The sequence below is a fragment of the Sceloporus undulatus genome, chromosome 2 (genome assembly GCF_019175285.1).
Source record: "Sceloporus undulatus isolate JIND9_A2432 ecotype Alabama chromosome 2, SceUnd_v1.1, whole genome shotgun sequence".
Classification (NCBI taxonomy): Eukaryota; Metazoa; Chordata; class Lepidosauria; order Squamata; family Phrynosomatidae; genus Sceloporus; species Sceloporus undulatus.
The window spans coordinates 260,735,079-260,762,593 of record NC_056523.1 but is presented as its reverse complement, the minus strand read 5'-3'; the positions used below and the strand labels follow the sequence as shown (position 1 = coordinate 260,762,593).

General features: G+C 41.3%; 1 protein-coding gene across 1 annotated transcript in view; it reads right to left on the bottom strand.

Moving 5' to 3' along the window:
- The window catches only part of ALDH7A1 (aldehyde dehydrogenase 7 family member A1), a 38,101-nt gene extending 21,816 nt beyond the window's left edge, over positions 1-16,285 (bottom strand). The window contains 7 exon segments of the mRNA XM_042447776.1: positions 706-750; positions 2,369-2,501; positions 5,339-5,462; positions 6,593-6,673; positions 11,081-11,146; positions 13,871-13,923; positions 15,995-16,285. Coding sequence (XP_042303710.1) covers positions 706-750; positions 2,369-2,501; positions 5,339-5,462; positions 6,593-6,673; positions 11,081-11,146; positions 13,871-13,923; positions 15,995-16,124 — 632 coding nt within the window. The 5' untranslated portion in view covers positions 16,125-16,285.
- Positions 16,286-27,515: the final 11,230 nt, after the last annotated feature.

Here is a 27,515-nt window from a genome sequence, read left to right as displayed (position 1 = left end):
CCCCCGACTTTGGGGAAGATTTTCCAGGGCTAAAAAGTAGTCTTGTACGACGGAAAATACGGTACATGGGTTGGAAAAGATATGTTCTCTTTAGGCATTTTTCTAGACCCTCCAGTGTGATTCTATTATATGTTTTTAGTGGAGGTTGGCCATACAGTCACTCTGGAGGAGCTATAAATGTCTAGAGAGAATACTTCATCCTCATTTCAGGTAAGAGAAATAGAATTCCAGATTATACGCGAAAATTATATAATGAGAATTGTCCCAGAATGGATCACTCATAGAATTCACAGTCTTTCTATATTGGGGGAGAATACGGGAACTTGCCATGTGATTGTCATCTCCCATGTATCCCATTCCAAACACTACTAAATGTTTGGGATACAACAAAAGAAAAACATATAAAGAGAAAAAATATGAAGAAAAAGGACAGATTGCTTGGCAATTTCCCTAGCAACCATATGTCTGTCACTCCAACCAAGGCAGGGGTGTCAACATGGAATTTCGCACATGATATTATGAGACAAGCTCAAGATGCAGTTGCAAGGAAGTGGCAGATCACATCACATGGGCAATATTCCTCAGAGAAAAGGAAGGAAGCAAACATTATCCTAAACAGGCTTTTAAAACAACAAGCACAAAGAAGAACAGGAAAGAGAGGAGTGCATAATTTCTAGTAGAAGTGGGAAGTAAACGGAAACTCACTTTGTAACAGCTACACTAGTGAGAGATGTTGTGGGTGCACCTTTCCTTCAGAAAGAAAAAGGAAAAAACGTTATTTCTATTCCTAAGAATCAACCTTACAAAGGATTGTTACATATTTTCAGCTACAGAACTACTTGATTTATGGGACAGGTGAAACTAATACAGGTTGAGTCCCCTTTATCCAAAATGCTTGAGACCAGAACTCTTTTGGCTTTTGGGGGGATTTTGGAGTATTTGCATACCTAATGAGGTATCTTAGATATGGGACCCACATCTAAACATAAAATTTATTTATGTCTTGCATACACATAGCATAAACACAATTTTACACAATATTTTTAATATTTTTGTGCATGAAACAAAGTTTGTGAACACTGAACCATCAGAAAGTAATGTGTCAGTATCTCAGCCACTCATGCAGATTATTTTGGAGTATTTTGAATTTTGGAATTCTGGATAAGGATACAGAGTCAACCTGTATAGTAGTGTGGTGTTTTTTTTCATCTAAAGAACATATATGAAGTTTTAGGCATCACTGTACAACTTGCTTACCAGCTCAGCCCTGTATCAACACAGCAGTTCATCAAGCCTGCAAGCACTGCAGAGAAATGTTCCCGCCTGTTAATTTGTTTCTCTTCACCAGGAGCAGCCAACTGTAGCCCTCCAGATTGTTTTTTGGCTATAACAGATAGACCTGATAGGAGTAGTAGGCCATAAAAACACCTGAAGGGCCAGAATTGTGCACTTCTAAACAAAGGAATATTAGCCATATTTAACATGAGTTTACATGAAGAAAGGCTGCTGCTGTTCTCAAAGGGACTGAAACTGAAAACACTATCCTAAAAGTAATCTTCAGGCAACTGCTCTAAATTACCTGCTATTCAGATTTAAATAGGTTTTACTTTGTCTGCCACTTATAATGTATTGCAACTTTTGGTCACAATTCACAGAATCATCTTTTCAATGTAAGGTATTTGTGGGTACAAAATGAGTACAATTTGCCCTGCAATCCAGCAGTGTCCATCTGACTCCAACAGTACCCATTTGGTGCTCTCCATGAGAAGTACAGTGGATCCTTGTTATACGCTGGAGTTTGGTTCCAAGATCCCCCATGTATAACAAAATCCGTGTATGCTCAAGTCCCATTAAGTATAATGACATAGCAAAATGGTGTCCCTAATAAAAAATGGAACATTAAGGTAAATTTATACTTTTTTTGGAACATTTTCAAACCGTGTATGCTTAAATCCGTGTATAAAAAATCCGTGTATAAGAAGGGCCGACTGTATCAATGCTTACATCTTTCAGATGCTATGTTAGAGCAATAACCCTGAGTAATATCTACACTAGTCTGCTAATACTTCTAGATTCAACCTTCCCATGCAGAAGAGTGGGGAAAGGGGTATTAATCCAAGTCATATTTAACAACAGTTTACATGAAGAAAGGTGATTCTATTCTCAATGGGACTCAAACCCAAAACCTAACAAAATTATCAATCAAAGAAGCAAATTATGAATGTATCATGACATTCAATGGATAATTCCAGAAATTTTACACATGGCACTCCTTACATAACTGAAAGCACATGCAGCATTTCCATCTGAAAATAGAGACTACTACAATTTAATATGATTTATCATGAAGTAAGACATATTTTCTTACCAGAGGCAGACATTGCCACAGACCATTGCAATTGCATTGTTCCAGCCATACACTGCTACAGGAAAGTTAAATGCTGAGATGACTCCAACTAATCCCACAGGATTCCATTGCTCTATTAAGGCATGCCCGGGTCCTAAAAACAAATTAGAAGCCATTTTGGTTAGGCAAACACATGTCTTTTCATTTATCCATCTCATTTTTCAGTGAGTTCAGAGCATGTACATTATGTAGCATCCAATTTTATGACTAGTCTATGCAACAAGTTAGTCTAAGTCATGGAGTCATGGAATCAGTTTATGATAGTAATAAGAGTGTGGAGATATTCACAGCAAACAGCATAAGAAGCTAATTCAGTGGTTGCTCCTACCCCAGCTATGTTCAAAATTTAGGTATGATGTCTTTCAAAATATTCTTTGTTTGTTTTGTTTGGGGGTTGTTTTAAAGGACAGGAAATATTCACATGCAGTTTTATGTAACCTGACAAGCATTTAAAAGCCTGCATTCTGAGGCACACTTGCATGTTATTTCAAGTTACGATATACAGAGGACCCTTGTTATATGCTGGGGTTTGGTTCCAAGATCCCCTGTGTATAACAAAATCCGTGTATGCTCAAGTCCAATTAAATATCATGACATAGCAAAATGGTATCCCTTATAAAAAAAAATGGGAAATCAAGGTTTGATCATTGAAATTTATACTTTTTTGGACATTTTCAAACCATGTATGCTTGAATCTGTGTATATGAAGGGCCAACTGTATATAAAATTTGACTGTAAACCATGACTTTGTATTTGGTGGGGTTAAGCAATTACTAGGTCTGATGCCATTTTCAACTAGAACAGATACAGTATAAAGCACCTCAGCCTGTTTCTGGGGAAGAATATGTGTGTACTGTCATCTAATCTAAATTCAATACAAAAAGTAAAAACAATGGTCTAGATCCAGATTACAGCATAAAGTGGACTTTCCACAGCAGGGCTGTGATAGTACAAAAATACCACACCAGGAAGGAAGGCTGCTAATGAATGAGGTAGTCTATAGTGCAGTAGGCTGAGATGGAATAGGGATGAGAACCTGGGAAACTTTAGAAGCGGCTTTAAAGAAACACGCTGCTGGAGATTGTGTAGAATGGGAGAAAAAAGAAGAAAAACAGGATGAGGGAGGAAAAAGGGTATGAAATTGGTGCTGTACGTGATATTTGTTCCCCATGACTCTGGATGGCACAGAAAGGAAAGGACTGATTGAGAGAGGACGTACCCACTCACTGCCACCAATTCCTCCACCTGCTATTGTTTAAGGGTTTCCTCTTTCCAGTTGAAATAACAAACATCTGGATGATTTCAACCAGAAAGAAGCCCTTAAAGTGAACAAAATTTGGCTACCAGTCCTGAGGAATAGCAAAATAAGGACTCAGCAAATGCAAATGGGAAACTATTCAGAGTCAGGGGCTTTCCCAGCAGATAATGATCACCAATTAGCAGACATTAATCCTCTTTTGTATTAGCCTCCCAGCCTGAGGCCAGCCATCAGCAACAGAACAATACACATGCAAATCACTCCTGCATTCCCAGGCTCACACAGTATATATACACCCAATTTTCCAGGCAAAGCATTCTCTGAAGATGCCAGCCACAGATGCTGGCGAAACATCAGGAAGAAAATTTTCTGCCACATGGCCCGAAAAACCCACAAAAAACTATGAATGTCGGCCATGAAAGCCTTCGACTTTACATTAAAATTCCATCCCTCATCCCTTAACTAAAATATACCCATCATTAAACATTAAACAAAGTTACACAAACAAAGCATTAAATAAATTAAATTTATAAACATAACATAGTACCAAGAGAAAAGAGAAAAGAAAAAAATAAGAATAAAACAAAATACAGTACAAGGCTTAATAATATATAATCAACAACAATAACCGACTCTACCCTAGGGAGAAAAAAATGTTAACAAGCACATAAAATACATAAATAATTTACATAAGCAAATGCATAATAATACATAACCTATACTAACTAAAATTCCATCCCTCAACCCTTGACTAAAACACAATCATTAAACATTAAAAATAAAAATAAAAAATATAGGTATTTTGCTTTCTCTCAGTCTGGATTCTAGGAGCCTTCTGGCCTCAGCTTTTCTGGCCTCCTCAGTCTCTTCTGCTTGCAGGTTTTATAGTAGATCAGAAGGCAGGGCTGGTGGTAAATCTCAGGAGGCTTCTGGCCTCAACAACAGCAGGAAGAAGATGTGCCGAGCAGGTATTCCCTCCCATAATCAATCCTTTCTTTTCACCTCAATCCTCCCCTACCTTCAAAGCCACAGGGAACAAACAGGGTCAAGTATAGGTTCTAGTCTGCAATCCACGTTCTCCCTCACCCTTCTTTTCTTCTTCTTTCTCCCCATCTGTGTGCTCCTCAACCAGGCATGCTGGGACATTGCTTCCACCTTAAAAGCAGCTTCCAAACTTTCATGAGTGCTTCCAAGTTCAGCCGAATACCCCTCCCAACCGCCCTTCCTAGCATTAGAGGAGGGGAACAACAAGGTGGCCGCAAGGCTTGTTGTACGCATAATACACTGACAGAACAAAAAATGGTGCAGAGTAAAAAAAAAAAGCAGTGTGTGGTTGCAAAAGCATCATGCAAAGTGCCATCTTTTCATTCAGTCTGAGTACAGTACTGTAGAAGCTGCAACCACTGGACTGCTTCTTTGATGCTTTTAAATTATACATAACCAAAGCCCATTAATTCTACACGTGGTCCAAAGAGTGGCCCACACATTGAATATACAGTACTAGGTAGTGATTCAGAATGGTCAAAAGAGCAGGTCAAAAAGCAAAGTGTTGAAACATGGTGGACCCCTGTATATAGATTCAAACTATGATACCGCCACAATTTCAGATCTGTGCCAAACTATTTTGGCAACAACCAGCATATATTGATATGAAGGGAAAGATACAAACTTACTTTCTGAAGGTAAGACAGGCCCACCAATCATTCGGGATAAGCCAACAGCATAGTCACAGACATCCACATACTCCTGCACTTCACCAACACCTTCAACAAAGATCTTTCCCATCTCTAAAGAAACCTGAAAGTATTAAAAGATTTGTATATAGTATTGTGCATTTATAAGGAGAAAAAAATTGCTAAGTAGTATATAAAGAATAACAGGACACTGCTAAAATGCCTTAAAGACAAATACAAAAAGGAAAAACAGAGACCAGTTAACTCGTTTCATTGTTCAGAAAAGCAGAACACAGATAATAAATATTTTAGATGCTCTAATGTGCTGTTCAATTTTTATTTTATTTATTTATATGGTGCTTTCCCATAATATATTCAGGTAAAAGTTGTCAATGTTTTGAACAATATTAACAATTAAGAAATTAATTCAGTAATAATCATAACTCAGCAATAACCTAAGAAACTATCTTTTAATATATTTACAATTAGGAATAAATCTCTCCAACAGTTTCCTATCTTCTATTTCTTTTGATGTACTTCAATCTGATTTTTGATCCCCCACCTTTGGTTTATAGCCTTTCACGCATCCTTCACCCACCCTTTAAACAAGCTCACAAAAGCTATCACATGTGGTATACATGTTGGTGTGTGAAGAAGGTACACTGCAATATACTATGGGAGATGGGGGGTGCAATTTATATATATATAATCTTTATTTCAGCCAACAGGCCATTAGACATGCAATTTATAGTAAATTAAAATAGACCTCTGACATCCAAAAATTTAACAACAGCCAACAATAAAATTACTACCCATCCATCCTAAACTGTACTTCTGAAATGTGGAAAACCTGGATTAACCAGAAGTACATTAATGTGTGGAAGGAATGTGTGCTCTATTCAGTTCTGGTAGTCAAAATAAATTCCTAGGCTCAGTATTCTTTAGTTATAAGGGCTTATATTACACTGGATCTGAAGTCTCTCTATCCTTGGCATACAGGATTGCAACCCAGATCTGCATAAATGTTCATATGACCAATAAAAGTTCTAAAGCAAAAAAGAAAAGATATGTTTTCATTCAGTTTTAACACAACTGGGCAATTATTTTTTTTATTTTATTTTATTTTATTTTTATTTTTATTTTTATTTTTTGCTTCTTTAAAAAAGAGGAAGATGAATGAGGATGACGATTGCATTTTATTATTGAAAATAATATTTAGCCAGGCTAATGGACACTCTTGGGGGAAAAACTTACCAAATTTCCCAGAACTTTGATTTTGTTTCTCAAGGCATCACCAATTTGTCTCACTATTTCACCTCTTTTGGGAGCAGGAACCTGTACAAAGTGAGCAAATAATGCTTTTTTTTAAATCCAAGTCTTACAAAGCAGTGTTTTGCATTAAAATCATATAAAACATTTCGACACTTTTCCAATAGCAAACTGTACCAATGTCAGGAATTGCATAGGCAACATGCCTGCAATACAGTGTTGGGAATTAGGTGTGATAGATTGATTATACATCAGAAATGGTATTGGCAAGTTGGGGTCATCTCAGACACAGGTGCTGAGATAATACTGGAAGGGAGGCAAGCATGAGCCAAGCCTGTTCAAGGTCATTTCTGTAAAAATAAATATCAAATTGTAATAACAAAGAAGGGTCTGGTATGGGAAAGAGAGGAGAAATATGTTTATTAATTATAACAAATAGGAATTAAGCCTGCCTGAGTTGTTTAATTGGGCACTTGAGCAGTTTTGGTAACTAGTCACCAATATTTGCATTTAGACAGTTTAAAGGCTAGACCTGTTGACCATGAGGTAACTGAATAGTTAAGTAAAATAACAGGAAAAACAATAACTGTGGAAGAAACTGTATTACTTTTTTCATTAGTTACCGAGGAAAATTAGGGACTGCATTAATAAAGAGCTGTTCCCAATTCTTCTGGAAACAGCAAGAGCTGAGATTATCAGAACTTGGAAAAATGCACCAGAACTTTCACTTCATAGATAATGACTATGGTCAGTTACACCTGGAACAAAATTAGCCAGCCATTTTCATTCTCTGACAACATGAGAAATATATTACAACTCAACCTGGTACCAAAACTGATATTGAAAAAGGACCTCAAACCAATCAATGGATTTTTAGCACAGAATGTATGTTCATGAAGTATTTGATATAGTTTTTAATAATGTTAATCAGAGGGGGATTAGGAAGGGGATTGACTTGTCATTGCTGAATTCTAAAAACAAAAAAGATCTGAACAAAAACAGTAGTATCAGTGTAATAATACCATGGCTGTTTTTAGAACATAAATAGTTGTTTGTTTGTTTCTTTCTTTTTTGGAAAATCTATCTTGTATTGTTGTACGTGTGGTAACGGTTGTAGAATAAGATTCAGACTGAGAAGGAGTCTATTAAGTAAAAGTTGTTTGATAGCACCATCACTCAAAAACAATTCCCCCAAAATACAGAAAGGACATGATGTGGACCGGATAATGGTGTCTGTGCAAGGGAGAAGAAAGCAAAGGAGAAACATTGAAAGCAAACAAAAGAGCAAATGCCAGGCAAGAAGGCCAAGGGATAGTGGTTTTAACTGGCTGATAAAAGTGAAAACAAGATATGACTAGAGATAGGGTGTACTGGTGGATATTTTTGAAAGAACAATTTTAGGAAATTTTTGCAGATGTTCCAAGGACTTACTAGTGGCAAGCACATCACAGTAAACAAGAACAGTTCCTTTTGGACACAACTCTCATGTGTCAAGGGACTCTAGGAACTGTAGCTTCAAAAGTAACGTATTATACGAGTTGAAGAGGGACCACAGCCTTCAATGATATCTAGGTGCCTAGTTTTTTCACAGAGGTATTAAAACCTGTATCTAATTATAGACACTACAAGCTGGGACAATGAATATATATACCGTATTTTCCGGTGTATAAGACGACTGGCGTATAAGATGACCCCCAACTTTTCCAGTTAAAATATAGAGTTTGGGATATACTTGCCGTATAAGGACCACCCACCCCTTTTCTCCAATGCACACAAATAAAATTTAAAAAAACATCACTGCAATTTACCGAACCGTTCGTCTAACTTGGCTTGCTTGCTTGCTTGCCTGCTTGCTTATTCTCCTCTCTTCTTCTCTCTCATCTTCATATCTATCATCTAATCTAGCTATCTATCTATCTATCTATCATCTATTGTCTCCTCTCTCGCTCTCTCTCTCTATTATATATATATAATATATGCTCCCTACTATCGATCTCTCTATTTCTCTCCCTCTCTCTCTCTATCTCTCTCTCTCATCATCTACTTCACTACTCATCTATCTATCTATCTATCATCTATTTTCTCTCTCTCATCTAGCTATCTACTATCTATCTATCATCTATCTATCTATACTATCCCTCCCTCCCCCTCCCTCTCTCTCATTTTTTATTTTTATTTTTATTTACCCCAGGCCTTTGCTGAGGCCTGCAAAGCCTGCCTTGCATGCAGGCAGTGCCCTGGCCTACTATAGGCAAAGTTTAGGGGGCCTGATGCCCACAAACGCCGGCTTCCCAAGGGCTCCGGAGGGCTTGGAAGCCGGCACCAGGGAGGCACCCTGCGCTGGCTCCAAAGGGCTCGGAGCCCTTTGGAAACTGGCAGGACAACCAGGTAAGTGCACTGGGTTCCTGGGGCTCTCTTGTTACCGGCGTACAAGACGGCCCCCCACTTTTGACCCCATTTTAGAGGGTCAAAAGTTGTCTTGTACGCCGGAAAATATGGTAGGTACAAACAAAAACAAAAATTCCCTCCAAAAAGAAAGTTCTCATGCCATGGAAATTAATTAACTATAATCTGGCTCCCCAACATCTAGCTTTGTCAAGTGGCTGGATTTTCCTTCCATGGAAGAGTATCCAAACAAGCCAACATGTATGTCAGGTAACATGAAAGCCAGCATGGTGTAGTAGTTTGAGTATGGACTGCAACCCTGGGGCCTAGGGTTCAAATCCTTGCTTGGCCATGTAAACTCACTGGGTGGCCCTGAGCAAGGCACACATGTGAGCCTCAAAGGAAGCCAAGGCAACCCCCACTGACAAATCTTGACAAGAAAGTCCCATGACAGATTCATCTTATGGTTGCCATAAGTCAGGAAAAACTGACACAGAACCACCAGCACAACATGGCAGTAGCTATGGGCAATGAATAAAGAACTGGAAAAGACACACAAGAGCCATCCAGCCCAAACTCTTGCCATGCTGGAATACACAATTAAAGCGATAGAATAAGAGGAGTTCTCTTGTACTCTGTCTGTCCTCCCAGTCATTTCTGTCATCCAGAGCCCTAGTAGAATCCTTATGCAGTTCCTTGCTGGCTGTCCCTACAGTCGTTTCAGTGATGGGTTGGAATTTTATTTCATTTTTTTAACCAAAACCGTGGGGGGGGGGGATTCAAATTTAGAGAAAAAAAACTGAGATTTAGTAATCTCTATTCGCCTCCCTATTCTCTTCATCCATTCATCCAGTTCCCTCTAATGACATTTCATTTTTTTACAAGCTTATACAATATTGCAGTTTCATGTTCCTCCATTTGTAGAGGGGAAAGACTGTGGCTGAAAGTTCAAGACAGAAAGTTCAAGACAAAGTGTGGATTCATGAAACCGGAGTTGTAACCAAACATGATAACAAAAAGTATACATTTTGCGACATGCTATGTAAATTAAACCAGAAGCAGCTTTACATGAGTCTTAACTCTCTTCTCATCTTAAATGATTGAAATAGATTAGGGGCAATTAGTTCTCCATTCAACAGACTTCGTATCTTCCAAGTAAGATAGTACGTGAAGTATCTTTGCATGACAAAAGGAAAATTCCTTAAGCTTCGGGACACTCACGTGAGATGTCTGCTCTTGGTAAAGGAGCCAAAATTTGATAAGAAAATGAATATAGCACTAAAGCAGTGGTTCTCAGCCTTTGGGCTTCCAGATGTTTTGGATTCTGTCCCCAGAAGTCCTAGTCAGTATGCTCATGTTCTGAAATTCTGGGAGTTGAAGTCTCAAAAATCTAGAGGACCAAAGGTTGAAACCACTGCTCTAAATATCTAAGTATCATTATTACCACATTTGTAGATTGTAGCAATCTACACACCAGTGTCAATTGTCAAAGATCACATAAGGTAATTTTCAAGACAAACAGCTTAGACAATGTCAATTCTTCAAATGAACCAACCTTCCATTTACATTTCTAGCTTCTAAAATTAATGTGCGACATGCACTGAAATTAGAAACCGGAGGATTTCTTCATTTGAACTTTTCTGCATAAAGTGTATTCCTATTTCTTCATGGTCAATCACATTTGCTGGGCCAGCTGTAACATAACGGGGTTTTCTTTTGGCTGAAGCCTCATGCTCATTCATGCAGGAGCAAACTCCACTGAATCAATGAGGCTCTTTAAAATAAATATGTATGTGTAAGGTCAGGACTTTGGCTTTAAGACACTATAGGGGAACAACACTAAACCTCAAAAATGTATTCAGGTTATGACTGACAAGCTTTTCCAGTTCAAATTTTTGAAGGTTTCAATAATCAGACATAGTTAAATTGAAAAAAATATGTATCTATAGAGTAAGTTAAAACAAAAGGATTAGAAATATCATTCAAGAAAACAGTTTAATAATAAATTATGGTCCACTGAAGAACGCCCACTACCCTAGGTTTTAGGGAATGTATCATATTTCAAAATAAATGAAGTGACTTAATTACCTCTGCCCAAACTTGCCAAGCAGCTTTAGCTTTCTTTACTGTTTCTTCATGAGTCTTCCAACTGGCCTAAAAGATTATTTTTAAAAAAAATAAAATTTATACTTAATTGATAATAGTACTGTATCTACAGACCATACAAGACAAAAATAATCAACCAATATGATGCAAGCCCAGAAAATCTCAATTTTGTTGGCACATACATAGTGTGAGACAGACATGTCCTACAGACATGGTGCTGGATTTTTCCGATAAAGGAAGTAGAACACTTTTGCATACCAGACATTTACAACTGACCCCTTGCATTTCGAGATAACGTTGGGGAAGCCCCCTATCTGAAAAACAATGCTAATCTGGCCCAATGATTGATTGGGTGTAACTCAGCATTCTATGTTCCCGAATTTGAATTCCACATCCTACCTCAAGTATTTGATACTTTTTAGATGAGCCATTAAAAAGAAAAGATCACAGTCCTAGTGATCCACTAATTACTGGTGCTGCCAGACTGCAAAGTATTTACAAATAATACACTATTTTAATAGCTCTAGAAGATTTTAAAAGCTTGTGCTGTGGTTTTGTGACCTCAGTTTAGCCTAGCAACATTTGGTCTTTATATGGATCTTGGATTTTCCCTGAGGCTCAACAAACCTTTTTCTATAACTGGAAGAAACCCACTTCAGCCGTTGTTAGCCGGTTAAACAAGACTCATTATGGCACTGACAGGTCCTCACAATCTGAAGGAATACAGGGAGCACACAATTCCCTTGTTGCCAACAGCTCCATTGTGTTTCCAGTCCATTCGGGGGCACAATTCCTAAGTGCTGGTTTTTGAACTATAAAGCCCTAACAGCTTGGGTACAGTTTATTTGAAGGACCGTATTTCTTTTATGAGCCTGAGTGGAGGCCTTTCTCTCTGTCCACTACCCTCCCAGTCTATTGATGGGAACAAGGGAAAAGGACTTCTTCATGGCTGCTTCCAAGTTCTGGAAGTCATTCCCTAGAGAGCCAGGCCACTCCTGCCTCCTTTCGGCAGCAAGTAAAAATTTTTTGTGCCATCAGGCTTTTTTTGAACTAAAGAGAACTGGGCTTTTAAATGCGTGTACAATTCAGGGTCAAGTTTGTATGTAGTTTTTAATACATCTTAATACAGTGCGCTCTGAAAGTCCGCAACGGACAAAATGGCTCGAGCATACGCGCTATTTGCTTTACATGTGAGAGGGGTCCGGAACGGATCCCCGCAAAGCGGGGCACACTGTATTTAAATGTGTAATATTTTTAATTTTTTTACTGTTTAATTGTTTTTCTGAACTTTAGGTCTACATTTTAATGCTTTTGTATTATTTTTATCCAGTACTGTTTAAATGTGTTTTAGCCACCTTGAGTCCCTTTATCAGGAGAAAGGTGGAATAAAAAATAAAAATAATAAAATACATTAAATACATAAACACTTCTTGGAAGGGGTACAGCATTAGGACAATGGTGCTACATTTTTCACAATGTTAAAAGCTGGCCCTGCCCCTACATAGAATAGACACAAATTACAGTAATAGATTCAGATGGAGTATTGCAATGTATTCATTTTTTATACTTTCTCTTTTTCTTAAGTCACATACCAACCAAAATACAAGTTAAAAACACAAATAAAAATATGAACAAGTTTTTTTTTAAATGCAATGTGTCTATTGCTTTAGAACATGAACATATTCATTAAAAATCAAAGATAAAAAATAATACAGTTGGCCCTCCACATTTGTGTATTCGGTATTTGTGGATTTGTTTATTTGTGGTTTTGATTAATATGTTCTCTCTCAGGAATCTCTAGGTCCTCCAGCGCAACTCTGCCAGAAGTTGACCACAGAGCCATGCTGGAGAACCTAGAACTTCCTAGAGAAAACACTTCTTTAGGCATTAGGTCTTCCAGCAAGATTTGCCCGAAAAGTGAGCTAATGAAAGGTGCCTTATCCTTATCTAACAGAAAGTCAACTGCAACGGCATGTTCAAGCTGAAAGAGACTGGGAGCTCAGTCCCATGGAGACTTACAGCAATTCCAGAGAAATAGAGCAGTTTGACACCATTTTAACTGTCTTGGCCCTATCTTGTAGAATTCTGGAATTTCTAGTTCAGTGAGGTATTCAGCCTAGTCTGCAGAAAGATGGTGCCTCATCAACCAACAAATCCCAAGACTGTAGCGTGTGGCATAGCAGTTAAAATGTGTGAAACTACTGTACTTTATTTCTGCAGTGTGGATTCACCCTTACGCAGGCCCAGTTCCTCACAGCATCAGACTGTATGGGGACATTTAAGACTGAATTTGCAGTGAAGCTGTGTATTGCTGGCCTGCTAGTCCATTAATCCTGACATGCAGAATAAACTATGTTTATACAATACTGGACAAACTGTCAGTATAAACTGGGCTGACTGCACATGAAATCAAATGGTTTAACTGACTCTTCAGACATTAAAACAAAAAAGGGGGCAGTATATATGTTCAGTCACCAAAGTGTAAGAAACCTTTGAAATGCTTCTTTTCCATGCTTTTGATTTTACTACTGTATAGTAAAAAAAAATCATGCTAGAAGATATTTAATTGATGCACTCAAGAGAGCACCACTATTTCAAACCATCAGAGAAAAGAAGAATCAACAATAATGTTTCAACTTGCAACATTCAGCCAACTCCTGTATTTTTCCACTCTAAACTTTCTTAACATCTAAATTTAGCCTTTGGCAATTTAAGGATATGGCTATGCTTTTCCCACAATGCATTTAGTTAGAAAGACAGGAAAAGCCTTACCTGTCGAACTCTGGCTATCGGCTGATCATTTGCAGGGCAAAATGTTGCACCACCTAAAACAAAAACATTTTGGTCTCATAATGCCATTAGGAATATTTGAAAGAATATGGCTGAAGAGTCACTATATATTGAGGAAAGGTAATAGTCTGCTTGCTTGGCCATACATCCCGATATAGACATGTGTACTTGATCCACACCAAAAGCAAGGGCTGCAGTCACACAGTTACAAGTTTTGTACATGGATCTTTAGCAGACTAAGCAAAATAGTTAGCATAGGGATAGAAGGAGCAAATGCTCTGATGGACTGATGCACATGGAACTTACAAATTATGCAATTTGAATGAAATGCAGTCATTCTGCTCTATTCTGCCCTGTTCAGCCAGCATTGGGAGTCTAGTTTCCATTCTGGGTGCCAAGCAAGTTTCTCCCAGCGACTTGAGTGCAAAATCGCATATTGGTGACTTTTGGTGACCAATTTGGGACGCAGATGCCTCAACAAAACTATAAACGTAAATCACAGTGCATACTAAGTATTTTTCATAAACTGTGTATGTTGAGCACACAAAACTGGGTAAACAAAAGTGGGGGAGAGGGCAAAAGAAAAGCAGTAACTTTGAAGGACAAGACCACTCACTGGCTGAGCTCAGGATAGATGAATGATTAAACAGACGATGTACCCCTTTTCTGCCAATTATGAGTCATGTGCACAACAGGGAAGAGTACAATACAGGAAAAAGAGGGCACGGCTCCTCCTAAATAAGATTTCTTCCTAGTCCCATGACATTTACATTTAGTCTCAAATTTAACATTGCAGTAAACTTCAGTGAACATTTTGAAAAACAGAGACATGTAGCCATGTTAAAGAGCCGGTGTGGTGTATGGGTTTGAGTGCTAGATACAACTTTGGAGATCAGGGTTCAAATCCTGGCTTGGCCATGTAGACTTGGTCTAGTTCCCAGTTCACTCCATGCATCTGAGGAAATAGTCCGAAAGCTGATGCCACAACTTCCTTGCACAGTTATTCTCAAAGGTGCTGTGAGATCCCTTTGCATTCAAAAATTAGTTTTATAGACTCCAAAAGAAAAGAGGAAGGCAAAGCAACCAAAGGGAACGCAAACACCAAAAACAGAAGGGTTCTGGCTGTTAACCATTTTCATTGTCTCCCTCTGCAATTCCAAAATAGTGGGCACTGAGAAAAAATGTTCAAGGGGAGGGCTTCTTATCTGAGGGCAAATTTAAGATTAGATTGAGAACCAGTGTGGCATACAGTTTGACCATGGACTATGGCTCTGGAGACCAGGTTCAAATCCTCTTCTTAGCCATGGAAACCTCTTGGGTGATCCTGGGCAAGTCACACTCCCTCAGCCTCAGGGAAAACACAGCAAACCCCCTCTGAGGAAACCTGGCCAAGAAAACCCTATGAGAGCTTCACTTAAGGCACACACCACAAAAGGTTTAAGCTGTCCCCTTAGCTACATCCTTTGTGCAGCAAGGTGGCCAAGTGGCATGCAAAAATCCTGAAATGAACAAAAAGACAGACATAAATAAATAAATACCAAAAAATGGTTTCAACCCCCCCTCCCCTGGCTGCATCCGCACTTCAGAAACAATCTGGGTTATACCAATGTAAGCTGCCATGGCTCAATGCTATGGGGATCCTCGAACTGTAGCTGTTGTGAAGAGACGTTTAGCCTGCCTGGTTCCCAGTATAACTGTTCCCAGATTTCCACAGCACTGAGGCATGGCAGTTAAAGCCGTGTCAACCTGGATCTGTCTGCACGTGTGGATGAACCTGTCTCCTCTCTGTCTCTCTCTCTGTAATGCCAATTGTAAGTCCAAATGCATCTGAGGAATGTAGAGTGAAGTCTACGAAAGCTCATGCTGCCAATTTCTTTCGTTAGTCTCAAAGGTGCCACATGGCCTCTCTTACTATTATTAATTATTATATTATGATTATTAGTTAGAGTATTAATATCCAAATGCATCTGAGGGAGTAGAGTGAAGTCTATGAAAGCTCTGCGTGCAACTCTTTTCTTTCAGAGGGTGCCACGAGGCCTCCCTCCCCCTCCCTCGCTCTCTCTCTCCAGCATGTTCCATTCTTTCTTTCTCTCTCTGTCTGCCTGCGATCGGTGGGTCCTGGTCCTGGCGACCTCTCCTCTCCCTCCCAGGAGCCATGTGTAGACGCCTCGTTCTCCTCCCGGAGCCCCAGCTCCTCAGCCAGGCGTAGGGGGCTGGTCACCAGCAGCGAGGACATGGAGGCGGCGGGGGCCTGCCTAAGGCTGGCCTGCTGCTGCTGCTGCTCCGGAGCCAGGCGCGCCTCCCTCCTCCCTCCTCCTCAGGGCTTGCAGGCTCAGCTGGAGCAGCAGCATCGCGAGGGAAGGCAAGGAAGGGGCGAGTGCCCGCCGGAGCCCAGGGAGGCAAGGAAAAGGAGGAGCAGGACTAGAGTCCCGCCCCTAAGTTCAGGCAGACATACAGGGGACCGGACGCCTTGCAGGAATAGGCATCCCTTTTTGATACCGCTTTAACTGCCAGGGCTCCCTACTGCTAGGGAATTCTGGGAAGAACCAGAGCTGAGCCTAAAGGAAGGAGGAGACTTTACCCTGGGAAAGCTCATGCTGCCAATTTCTTTCTTTCAGTCACTCTCAGAGGTGACACAGGGTCGCTCTACATTATTATTATTATAGAGAACTCTAGTGCCACAAGAGACTACAAATCCCATAATTCCAGGCATATCAGTTAAAGGGTTATCAAATTGCATTATTTCTGCAGTGTAGATGCAGCCTAAGTCTACAAAAGCTTATGCTATGATTTACTCTGTCTGATAATCATCTTGCTGTTTTTGTTGGTCTGAATCTATTACCCAAACATGGATTGTTTGTAAGTTTCCCATGGACTGTCAGAGCTGTTGGCCCACAGAGAGGGAGAAACACAGAGAGAAAGAAAGCATCTTCTCAGTTTACAACTGAGTTTACAACTCTGAGTTTGTACAGCTAAGCTTTAAACATAAATACTAGCCATTAAGACAAGAAAATAACAGCAGAAAACAACACAACAGGAATCAACATACTGTATTTAAAATAGTTTTAAAACTTGATAAGTCACTTGATCCTTTTTCTTGCCACACACCCATCAGACGGCCTCTGCGGGACAGAGGCACAATCCTGGCATAACGCTTTCTGAATCACAAAATGTATGTACCTCTTGACTATCAAGCTTGTAGTGTAAAAAGAGTAGATGGAAGGTGTCAACCCAATCCAGTAGCTATCTTCAATGGGAACAATACAGGACAATAAAGCAACATGTACAGGCTCCCTACTAGGGAATTCTGGGAAATGTATTTGATTGTAGCACTTTCTAGATATGACTCTCTTTGATATATTAAGGACAGGGATGTCCTGAATCTCTTAAACCTAAATTAGACATTCAACAAAATCAAGCAGACACTACAACAGTAACATGTTAGCAGGTTAAGAAATCTTGCATCTCGAAAAGCTGTGTGATGGAGACTGCAACAAAAGCTTCTACATGACAGGGTCTTCTCTTTTTTTAACATGCAGCTTTGTTTTATTTTAGATACAACATAGGCCTGGGACAGACCGCCCGAAAAGGGCAGCCTGCTGGCGGCCTACTTTCCTCCAGAGGGTATCTGCAGCCACCAAACCGCTCAGCTTCCCTCTGGAGGAAAAAGAACTCGGGAAAAGCAGGTTTGTTTTAAGCCACAGGGCAAACATAATGAGTGCGGCAAGCGATGTGCGGACGACACGCATCAATTACACCACAATGGCGGTGCCCATGTACACAGGGCACCGCCATTGTAACACCGCCACGGCATATTAGGCTTAGGGACCGTGCAGTTTGCCGCGCATTCCGTAAGCCTAAAATCAGCACCGGTGCGCCACTTGTTGGGACTTTGTACCGTGCCATAACTCCCAAAGAGCTAGAAGCCAAAGCTTTGCCATCTGATGCTGCTGAATCTGCAAATGGGCCTTCTTATTGATGCTGTGCTTTAAAATGAAACATAGGAGGATGTAAGTCTACGTACCCACCATGGTGCCACAGAAAGGTGCATCCTTAAACAATACCATTACACATGTGTGGATCCACTTGCAATAATGCTCAATGCAGTCACTTCATTATATATACCCTAGGGATTCAATTTTTGGATCAAAATGGAATCAGGAAAGAACAAGGGCTTATTTTAAACGCTAGTTTGTCAAATGTGCCTTGAAAGGCTGTTTTAGAATTAAATTCAGCTAAATACAACTCTCCATTTAGTTTAACTTTTGGATATCTGAAAACTTCATTATTTGTTTACTAATAAATATACTAAATAAAGAAAAATTCCAGTGTGAATAATTTTTGAACTTCTACAACACACTTTATACTAGAGAAACCAGATACAGTCAATCTTTGGAACCACTGTTTTTAATGCAATCATAATTTCTGCCAAATGTTAACAGATACTAAGGGAACAGAATGGAAATGGATAGGCAGCACAGATAATTTTCATAAAATCTGTTAAAATCTGTGAACAAAATGTGCTTCAGTTATGCTGAGATTTTAAATCATTTAAAATTTTTATATCCACTAAAGTAGGGAAAAGAACACGAGGGGAGGATCGCGAGGAAGAGGGGAAAAGAGGGGGGCGGGGGGGGGGAACGGGAGGGACCGAGCACAGGGGGGGCCGGAGAGGGAGCGGGGAGGGGCCGGACGCAACAAACCTTTTTGGGGGCTGACGAACTGGGAAGAAACCCACATTCAGCCGTTCAGTTAGCCTGGTTGGGGAGGCAGGGGGAACACATGGAACTGCATTGGATGGGACTAAAGACAGGTCCTGCACAAAGAGTTCTGACAGGAATGACCGAGGAGCACACAATTAGGCCCCTTGTTGGGCAAACAGCTCTATTGTTTCCAGTCGGGGGGACATTTGGCAAGGTGCGGGGCACCATAGGCCTGAAGTGTGCGGGTTGTGAACTATAACGCCCTACAGCTGGGTACAGGTTTGTGGGGAAGGACCAGTATTTTGCGTTATATGTAGACCTGGATGGAGGGCCTTTCTGCTCTGTGGCCCACATACCTGCCCAGTCTCATTGGTGATGGGAGAACACGGGGAAAAGGAACTTTCTTACATGGCTGCTTCACAAGTTCTGGGAAGTCATATTCGCCTAGAGCAGGCCAGGGCCACTCCACTAGCTCTCCTTTCGGCAGCAAGATAAAATATTTTTGTAGCCCATCAGGCTTTGTTTTGGACATAAAGAGAACTGGGCTTTTAAAATGCTGTACAATTCAGGCTGTCAAGGTTTGTATGTCAGTTTTTAATACCATCTCTAATACAGTGCGCTCTGAAAGTCACGCCAACGGATCCACAAAATGGCTCGAGCATACGCGCTATTTGCTTTACATGTGAGAGGGGTCCGGAACGTGATCCGCCGCATAAAGCAAGGGCACACTGTATTTTGTTAAATGTGTTAATATTTTTATACTTTTCTTTTACTTTAACTGTTAGGGTTTTTCTGAATTTTATGTTGAGACTATTTATGCTTTTGTATTTATTTTGTATCCAGTACATGTTTAAAAATGGTGTTTTAGCCGACCAGTTGAGTATCCCTTATTCAGGAGAAAAGGTGGACCTATAAATAAAATATAATAATAATACATCTACATGAATAATCATAAACACATTCTTGGAAGAGGGTGGTACCGAGCATTCTAGTACAATGTGTAGCTATACATTGTTTCACAATGTTACAAAAGCTGGCACCTGCCCATACATCAGAACTTAGAAAAGACACAAATTACAGTAATAGGATGTTCAGATGGATGGATTGCACATGTAGTTCATTATTTTATAACACTTTCTCTTTTTCTTAAGTCACATTAGACACAACCAAACATACAATGTTAAAAACACAAACAAATACATATAAGTGAAAACAGTTTTTTGTTTTAAATGCAATTGTGTCTATTGCTGTTCAGAACATTTAGAACATATTCATTAACAATCAATCAAAGATAAAACACATAATACAGATTGGCCTCTCCACATTTGTGTATGTCGTATTGTTGGTGGATTTGTTTCATTTGTGGTCTTTGATTACATATGTTCTCTATCTCGAAGGACTCTTCTAGGTCCTCCAGCGCAAACTCTGCACAGAAGTTGACCACTAGAGCCATGCTGGAGAACCTAGAATCTTACCTAGAGACAAACACTTCTTTAGCGACATTATGGTCTTCTGCAGCAAGATTTTTGCCACGTGGAAACAGTGAGGCTAATGAAAAGTGTGCCTTCATCCTATGACAGAAAGTCAACTGCAACGGCATGTTCCACCAGCTGATAAGAGACTGGGCGAGCTCATGTCCCATGGAGAGATTATTTTACAGCCAATTCCAGAGACAATAGAAGCAGTTTTGACCACACCATTTTAACTGTGCTTGGGCCCTCTATCTGTGGTAGAAATTGCTGGCATAGTTACTAGTTCAGTGAGGTATTGCAGCCATGTCTGCAAGAAAGAATCTTGTGTGCACTCATCAACCTACAAATCCCAAGCTATGCTGTAGGCTAGACATCCATAGCAGTTTAAAAAGTGTGTATGTGAAACTACGTGAACTTTTATTTCTGCAGCTGTGGCAGTCAACCCTTACGCAGGCCCAGTGTCCTCACAGCATCCGAGACTGTATGGGGACATTTAAGACTAGAATTTGCAGTGACGCTGGTGTATTGCTTGGCACTGCTATAGTCCTAATTAGATCCTGACATGCAGAATAAACATTATGTTTATAACAATACTGGACGAACACTTGTCAGTATTATACCACTAGGGCTTGACTGGCACATGAAATCCTAAAATTGGTATTAACTGGACTCTGTCAGAACAGTTAAAAACACCAACAAAATTAGGGGGCAGTATACTGTTGTGCAGTCAACCAACAGTGTGAAGAAACTCGTTGAAACTGCTGTCTGTTCCCATGTCCTTTGATATGTTACTACTTGGATAGTACAACAACAAAATCATGCTCAGTAGTCATATTTAATTGATGGCACTCAAGAGAGCCACCCACTATTTTCAAACCATCAGAGAAGAAAAGGAAGAATCTCACCAACATAATGGTTTCCCAACTTGCAACATTACAGGGCGCCAAAAACTCCTGTATGTTTTCCACATCTACATTACTCTTCTTAACATTCCTAAAATCGTAAGCACTTTGGCAAGTTAAGGATGATGGGCTTCTTTAGCCTTTTCCCACAATGACTTAGGTTAAGAAAGAAAGACAGGAAAAGCCTTAACCTGTCGACACTCTGGCTGCTATGCGGCTGATCATTTGCAGTGCAAAAATGTGTGTCACCACCTAAAACAAAAACATTTTGGTTCTCAGTAATTGCCATCTGAGGAATATTTTGAAGACAATCATGGCTGAAGTAGTCACTTATATACTTGAGTGAAAGGTAATAGTCTGCGTTGTCTTGGCCATTGACATCCCGATTATAGGAAACATGTGTAATCTTGCATCCACCAACCACACGAAGCAAGGGCCTGCAGTCACACAGTTAACAAGCTTTTGTACACTGGATCTCTTAGCCAGACTAAGCAAAAATAGTTAGGCAGTAGGGATAGAGAAGGAGCACATGCTGCTGATGGACTGATGCACATGGAACTTTACAAATTATGAAAATTTGAAATGAAATAGCAGTCATTTCGGCTCTATTCTGTCCTGCTGCCCGTTTCAGCCAAGCCATTGGAGGTCTAGTTTCCCTAGTCTGGGTGCCAAGCAAAGTTGTCTGCGCCAGCGACTGTAGTGCAAAAATCGCAAATATTGGTGACTTTTGGTGACCAAGTTGGGACGCAGATGCCCACTCAACCAAGACTATCAACGCTAAATCACAGTGCATACCTGAAAGTATTTTGTCATACAGACTGTGTATGTGTTAGCACAGCAAACACTGGGTAAACAAACGTTGGGGTGGAGAGGGGCAACAGAAGAAGATGCAGTAACTTTGAAGGACCAAGAACCACTCCACATGGCTTGAGCTTCAGGATAGTGAATTAAGGATTAAAACAGAGACGTACCGACCCTTTTCTGCCAATTATAGAGCTGCAATGTGCCAACGCAACAAGGGCAATAGATACAATAACAGGAAAAAGAGGGCACTGCTCCTTCTAAATAAGGAGATTTTACTTCCCTGAGTCACCCATGACAATTTACATGTAAAGTCTCCAAAATTTTAACATTGCAGTCAAACTTCCAGTGAAACATTTTGAAAAACAGAGACATGTAGCCCATGTTAAAAGAGCCCGGTGTGGTTAGTGGTTTGAGTTGCTAGATTACAACTTTTTTGAGAGAATCAGGGTTTCAAATCCGTTGCTTGGCCCTATGTAAGACTTGGTCTTCTAGTTCCTCTAGTTCCCTCCATTGCATCTGAGGAACATCAGTCTACGAAGCTGATGACCACAACTTCGCTTTGCACAGTTATTCTCAAAGGTGCTAGTGCGAATCCCTTTGCCATTCACAACAATATCAGTTTATAATGACTCCACACGAAGAAACGCGAGGAAGGCAAACGCAAAAGAAACCCACAAGGGAAACGCAAACACCCCAAAACAGAAGGGTTCTGGCTGGTTAACCATGTTTCATCATGTCTCCCTCGTGCCGAATTTCCAAAAATGTCGGGGCACTGAGAAAAAATGTTCAAGGGGGAGGGCTTGTCTTATCTCGAGGGGCAAATTTAAGATTTTAGATTGAGAACCCAGTGAGTGCGCATAAACAGTTGACAGACTGGAACTGATGGCTACTGGCGAGGACCAGGTGTTCAAATCCCTTCTTGCAATGGAAACCTCTTGTGTGATTCTGGGCCAAGTCCAAACCTCTGCTCAGCCTCAGTGGAAAATACAACCGCAAACCCCCTCTGAGGACAAACCTTGGCCAAGGAAACCCTTATGAAGGCGAGCTTCACCTTAAGGCACACAACCACACAAAAAGGTTTTTAAGCTGTCCCCTTAGCTAATCCCTTTGTGCAGCAAAGGTGTGCCACGAATGGGCATGCAAAAATCTGAAATGGAACAATAACGACAGACGACTAATAATTATAAAATCACATAACAAAACTGGTTTCAACCCCATCCTCTGGCATGCATCCTCGCACTTCAGAAACCAATCTGGGTTGATACCCCAAGTTTAGCTGCCATGGACTCAATGCTATGGGATTCTCGACAACTGTAGCTTGTTTGTGAAGAGTACGTTGTAGCCTGCCCGTGGTTCCCGAAGCTACTAACTGTTCCCATAGAATTGGCCACAGCACTGAAGGCATGGCAGTTAAAGAAAGCCGTGTCAAATCCTGGATTCGTTCTCGGCACATGTGGATGATAACGTCTCTGTCGCGCTCTGTCTCTCTCCTCTGTACAATGCAACGATGTAAGCTCAAATGCATCCTGAGGGAAGTAGAGTGAAGTCCTACGACACAGCTCATGCTTGCCAATTTCTTTCAGTTAGTCTGCAGAAGGTGCCAACAATGGCCTCTCTACATTATCTATGATTTATTATTATTTAAATTAGTTATGTAGTATTATTATTATTATTATATCCAAATGACATCGTGAGGAAGTAGAGATGAAGTCTGATGAAAGCTCGCTGCTGCCACACTCCTTTTCTTTCAGATCGTGCCACGAGGCTCCCCTCCCTCCTTCTCCCTCTTCTCTCTCATCCAGTCATTGGTCCTATCTTTCCGTTCCTCTCTGTCTGCCTGCGAATGCGTCCGTGGTCCGTGGTCTGGCCTACCTCTCCTCTACCTCTCACCAGGAGCCATTGTAGACGCCCTCGTTTCTCCTCCCGGAGCCCCACGCTCCTTCCAAGCCAGGCCGTAGTGGGGCCTGGTTGCACCAGCCGCAGCTAGGACATGTAAGGGGCAGGCGGCGGGGCCTGCCTACAGGCTGGCCGGCTTGCTGTCGGCTGCTAGCTCTCGGAACCAGGGCGCCTCCCCTCCTCCGTCACTCCTCAGGGACTTTGCAGGCATCAGCTGGAGGCGGCCAGCACCATCGCGAGTGGAATGGCAAGGGAAGGGGCGCGTAGTGCCCGCCGTGAAGCCCGAGGAGGGCAGCAGTAGGCCAAGGCAGGAGCAGGACTAAGCAGTCCCGCCCCTAATGTTTTCAGGCAGACATACCAGGGGACAACGGACGCCTTGCCAAGGAATCAATAGGCATCCTCTTTTGAATAACCGCATTTAAACTGCCGAGGCTCCCATAACTGCTAGGGACTATCTGGGAAGAACCAGAGCTGAGACTAAACTAAAGGAAGGAGGAAGAACTTTACACCTGGGAAAGCTTCCATGCGCCCAATTTCTTTCTTTATCAGTCACTCTGCCAGTAGGTGACACAGGTGCGCTCTTACATTATTCGATTACTTATATTATTAATTATTCCAGATGGATCTGTAGAAGTAGACTTATAGCCTGGGAAAGCTCTCCTGCTTGCCAATTTTATTTCAAGTCTGTCTCAAAGGTGCTACAACAATCTCTCGACTATTTATTATTACAAAGAAAACCTTCTAGTGCCACAAGCAGACTACAAATGCCCATAATTCCAGCCCATATCCGTTAAAGGGCAGTTTATCAAATTGGTCATTAGTTTCGTGCCAGTGCACGATTCAGCACTACGTCCTTACAAAAAGCTTATGCTTATGAATTTCTACTACGCTGTCTGGATAATGCATCTTGCTGTTTGTTGTTGGTCTGAAATCTATTACCCAAACCATGGATTTGATGTGTAAGTTTTTTCCCATGGACTACTGGTCAGAGCTGTGTGGCCCAACAGAAGAAGTGGAGCAAAAACAGAGAGAAAGAAAGCATCTGTCTCAGTTTACAACTGCGAGTTTCCCGACAACTCTGAGTTTTACAGTCTAAGCCCTGTTAAACATAAATACTTAAGCCATCAAGACAAGAAAATAACAGCCAAGACAAACAACACAACCAGCGAATCAACATACTGTATGTAAAATAGTTTTTTTCACAGAACTTGATAAGTCACTTGATCCTTTTATCCTTGCCACACACCCCATCACAGACGGCGCTCTGCGGGGCCGAGGAGCACAATCCTGGCATAAACACTTTCTGAATCACAAAATGTAGTGTACACTCTTGACTAGATCAAGCGTGTAGTGATAAAGGAGTAGCATGGAAAGGTGTCAACCCAATTCCAGTTATGCGTATCTTCAATGGGAAATACAATACCAGGCACAATAAAGCCAACATGTTTACAGGGGCTCCTCTCTAGGGAATTCTGGGAAATGTATTTGATTGTGGCACTTTCTCCAGGATAATGACTCCCTTTGATATCATTCAAGGACAGGGATGTCCTGAATTCTCTTAAAACCTAAACTTAGAACATTCAACAAAATCACGCAGACCACTTCACAACAGTAAACATGCTTAGCAAGGGTTAAAAGAAAATCATTGCAATCTCATACAAAGCTTGGGTGATGGAGCACTTGCAACAAAAGCTTCTTACATGACAGGGTCTTCTCTTTCTTTAACATGCAAGCTTTGTCGTTTTATTTAATACGACCAACTAGTGCCTGGGCAAGCAGACTGCCCGAACAAGGGCAGCCTGCTGGCGTTCCTAACTTTCCTCCAGAGGGTATCTGCAGCAGCAACCAAACTCGACTCAGGCTTTCCTCTGGCGGAGAAAAGAACCCGGGGAAAACTGGGTTCATTTTAAGCCGGCAGGGCGCGAACAGTAAAACCCAAGTGCGGGAAAGCAAATGTGCGGATGACAACGCCATCACTTACACTACAATGGCAGTGCCCGTGTACACGAGCACCCACCATGGTAACACCGCCAACGGCCCTCTTAAGCTTAGGGGACTGTTGCGGTTTGCCGCTGCCCATTCTCCTTAAGCCTGAAAACTCAGCACCGGTACAAACCAATTGTTGGCAGGTTTTGTACCGTCCCTATAACTGCCCAAGAACTAGAAGCTGAAGCCAAGCTTTGCCATACTGATGCTGCGCTGACATGTCGCAAATGGGCTTTATTATTGAAGCTGTGCTTTAAATGAAAACATAGGAGGGTGTTAAGTCTCCAACACACGTACCATGGTGCCCACAGAAAGAAACGGTGTGCATTCCTTAAACCAATATCCCATTACAATGTGTGGATTTCCACTTGCATAATGCTTACATGCATTTCACTTCATTATGATATACGGTACCCTAGGGATATTCAATTTATGGATCCAAAATGGACTCAAGGAAAAAAACACGAGGGCTTATTTTAAATGCCCGTTTTGTCAACATGCTGCCTTGAAAGGCTTGTTCTGAGGGTTTGCCATAAACCCCCCTGGGGCCGTGGACCCGAACCCGATTTTTGGCCACTTCTTGCGCTATGGTCCACGGCCCGGTTTGGCTCTCTTGCCCCGGCTGTTTGAGTCGGTTGACTGTGCCAGCCAACGAACACGCAATCGCGGCTGTTCTGCAGCCAATCCACCCGTCCGCTATTGCTGGCTGTGCGTGCTGGCTGCAGCCTTTCCGCCTGCCCCGCCCTTGCCTCGCTTTGCCCCTGGGCCCTGGCGTGGCTCTTGCAGGAGCTTCCTGCCTCTGCAGGCCTTGGCCGGCCAATGGCTGGACAGCCCTCCCTGCTGCAGGAGAGCCTGTGAATGCGGCTAGCAGGAGGCACGGGACTGTTCAAGCTCCACTCTCCCCATTGGCCAGCCAGCCTTGCAAGATGAGGATGAGTGTCTCCTCTGGTATGGTCGCTCGCGCGTGGCCGAGGGCAGAAAGAGCCTGGTGCCAGCAAGGCTATCTGCTCTTCCTTCCCCATTCACCTATTGTTCTTCTCTCTCGTCTCTTCGGTTTCCTTCTCCTCCATCCTCCTCTCGTTGGTTTTCTTCCCCCTCCTTTCTTCTCGTCTCTTCCCTACCCCCTCTCTTCTTCGTTTTTGTTTCTTCCCCTTTTTTCTGTTTACTCGTACCGCCTCTTCCTACTACTCCGTCTTCTTTTTATATGGTTCCCTGATTCTTCTTTCTCCGTCCTTATTTCTTGCGTCCTTCCCATTTCCTATTTTCCTCCTCCCTCCACGCCTTTCTCACTTGGCATGCTGCTTGGGGGAACACTCCTGTCTCCCATCCCAGGCCCCAGGTGAGGCCTTGGGGCCACAAGGTTTTTAAAAATGTAGGCACCGTTTTTTTTAATTTCCTGGCACGAGGAAATTTAAAAAAAAAAAAAGGTCATCTACATTACTTAAACCATGGTCCTACATTTTTCCCGGTTTGGAGGGCACTCTCGGACGGGGATGAGCAACTCCTCAGCATGTTTTAGAATTCACGATGCAGTCTAAACTTCACACTCTCCATTGTAGTTTTTAATTTTGTGGATATCTGCGAAAACTTTCAGGTATTGGTTTACTAATAAATATCCTAAAGCTAAAGAAATCATTTTCCAATGTGAATAATTTTTGGAACTTCTACAACACAAAAATTATACTAGAGAAACCCAGATACGAGTCAATCTTTGGAACCACTTGTTTTTAATGGCAATCATATACGTTCTGACCGAATGTTAACAGATCACTAAGGGAACACCAGGCCAATGGCAAATGGCTAGGCAGCACAGATAAGTTTCATTAAAATCTGTTAAAACTGTGAACAAAAATTTGTTTCAGTT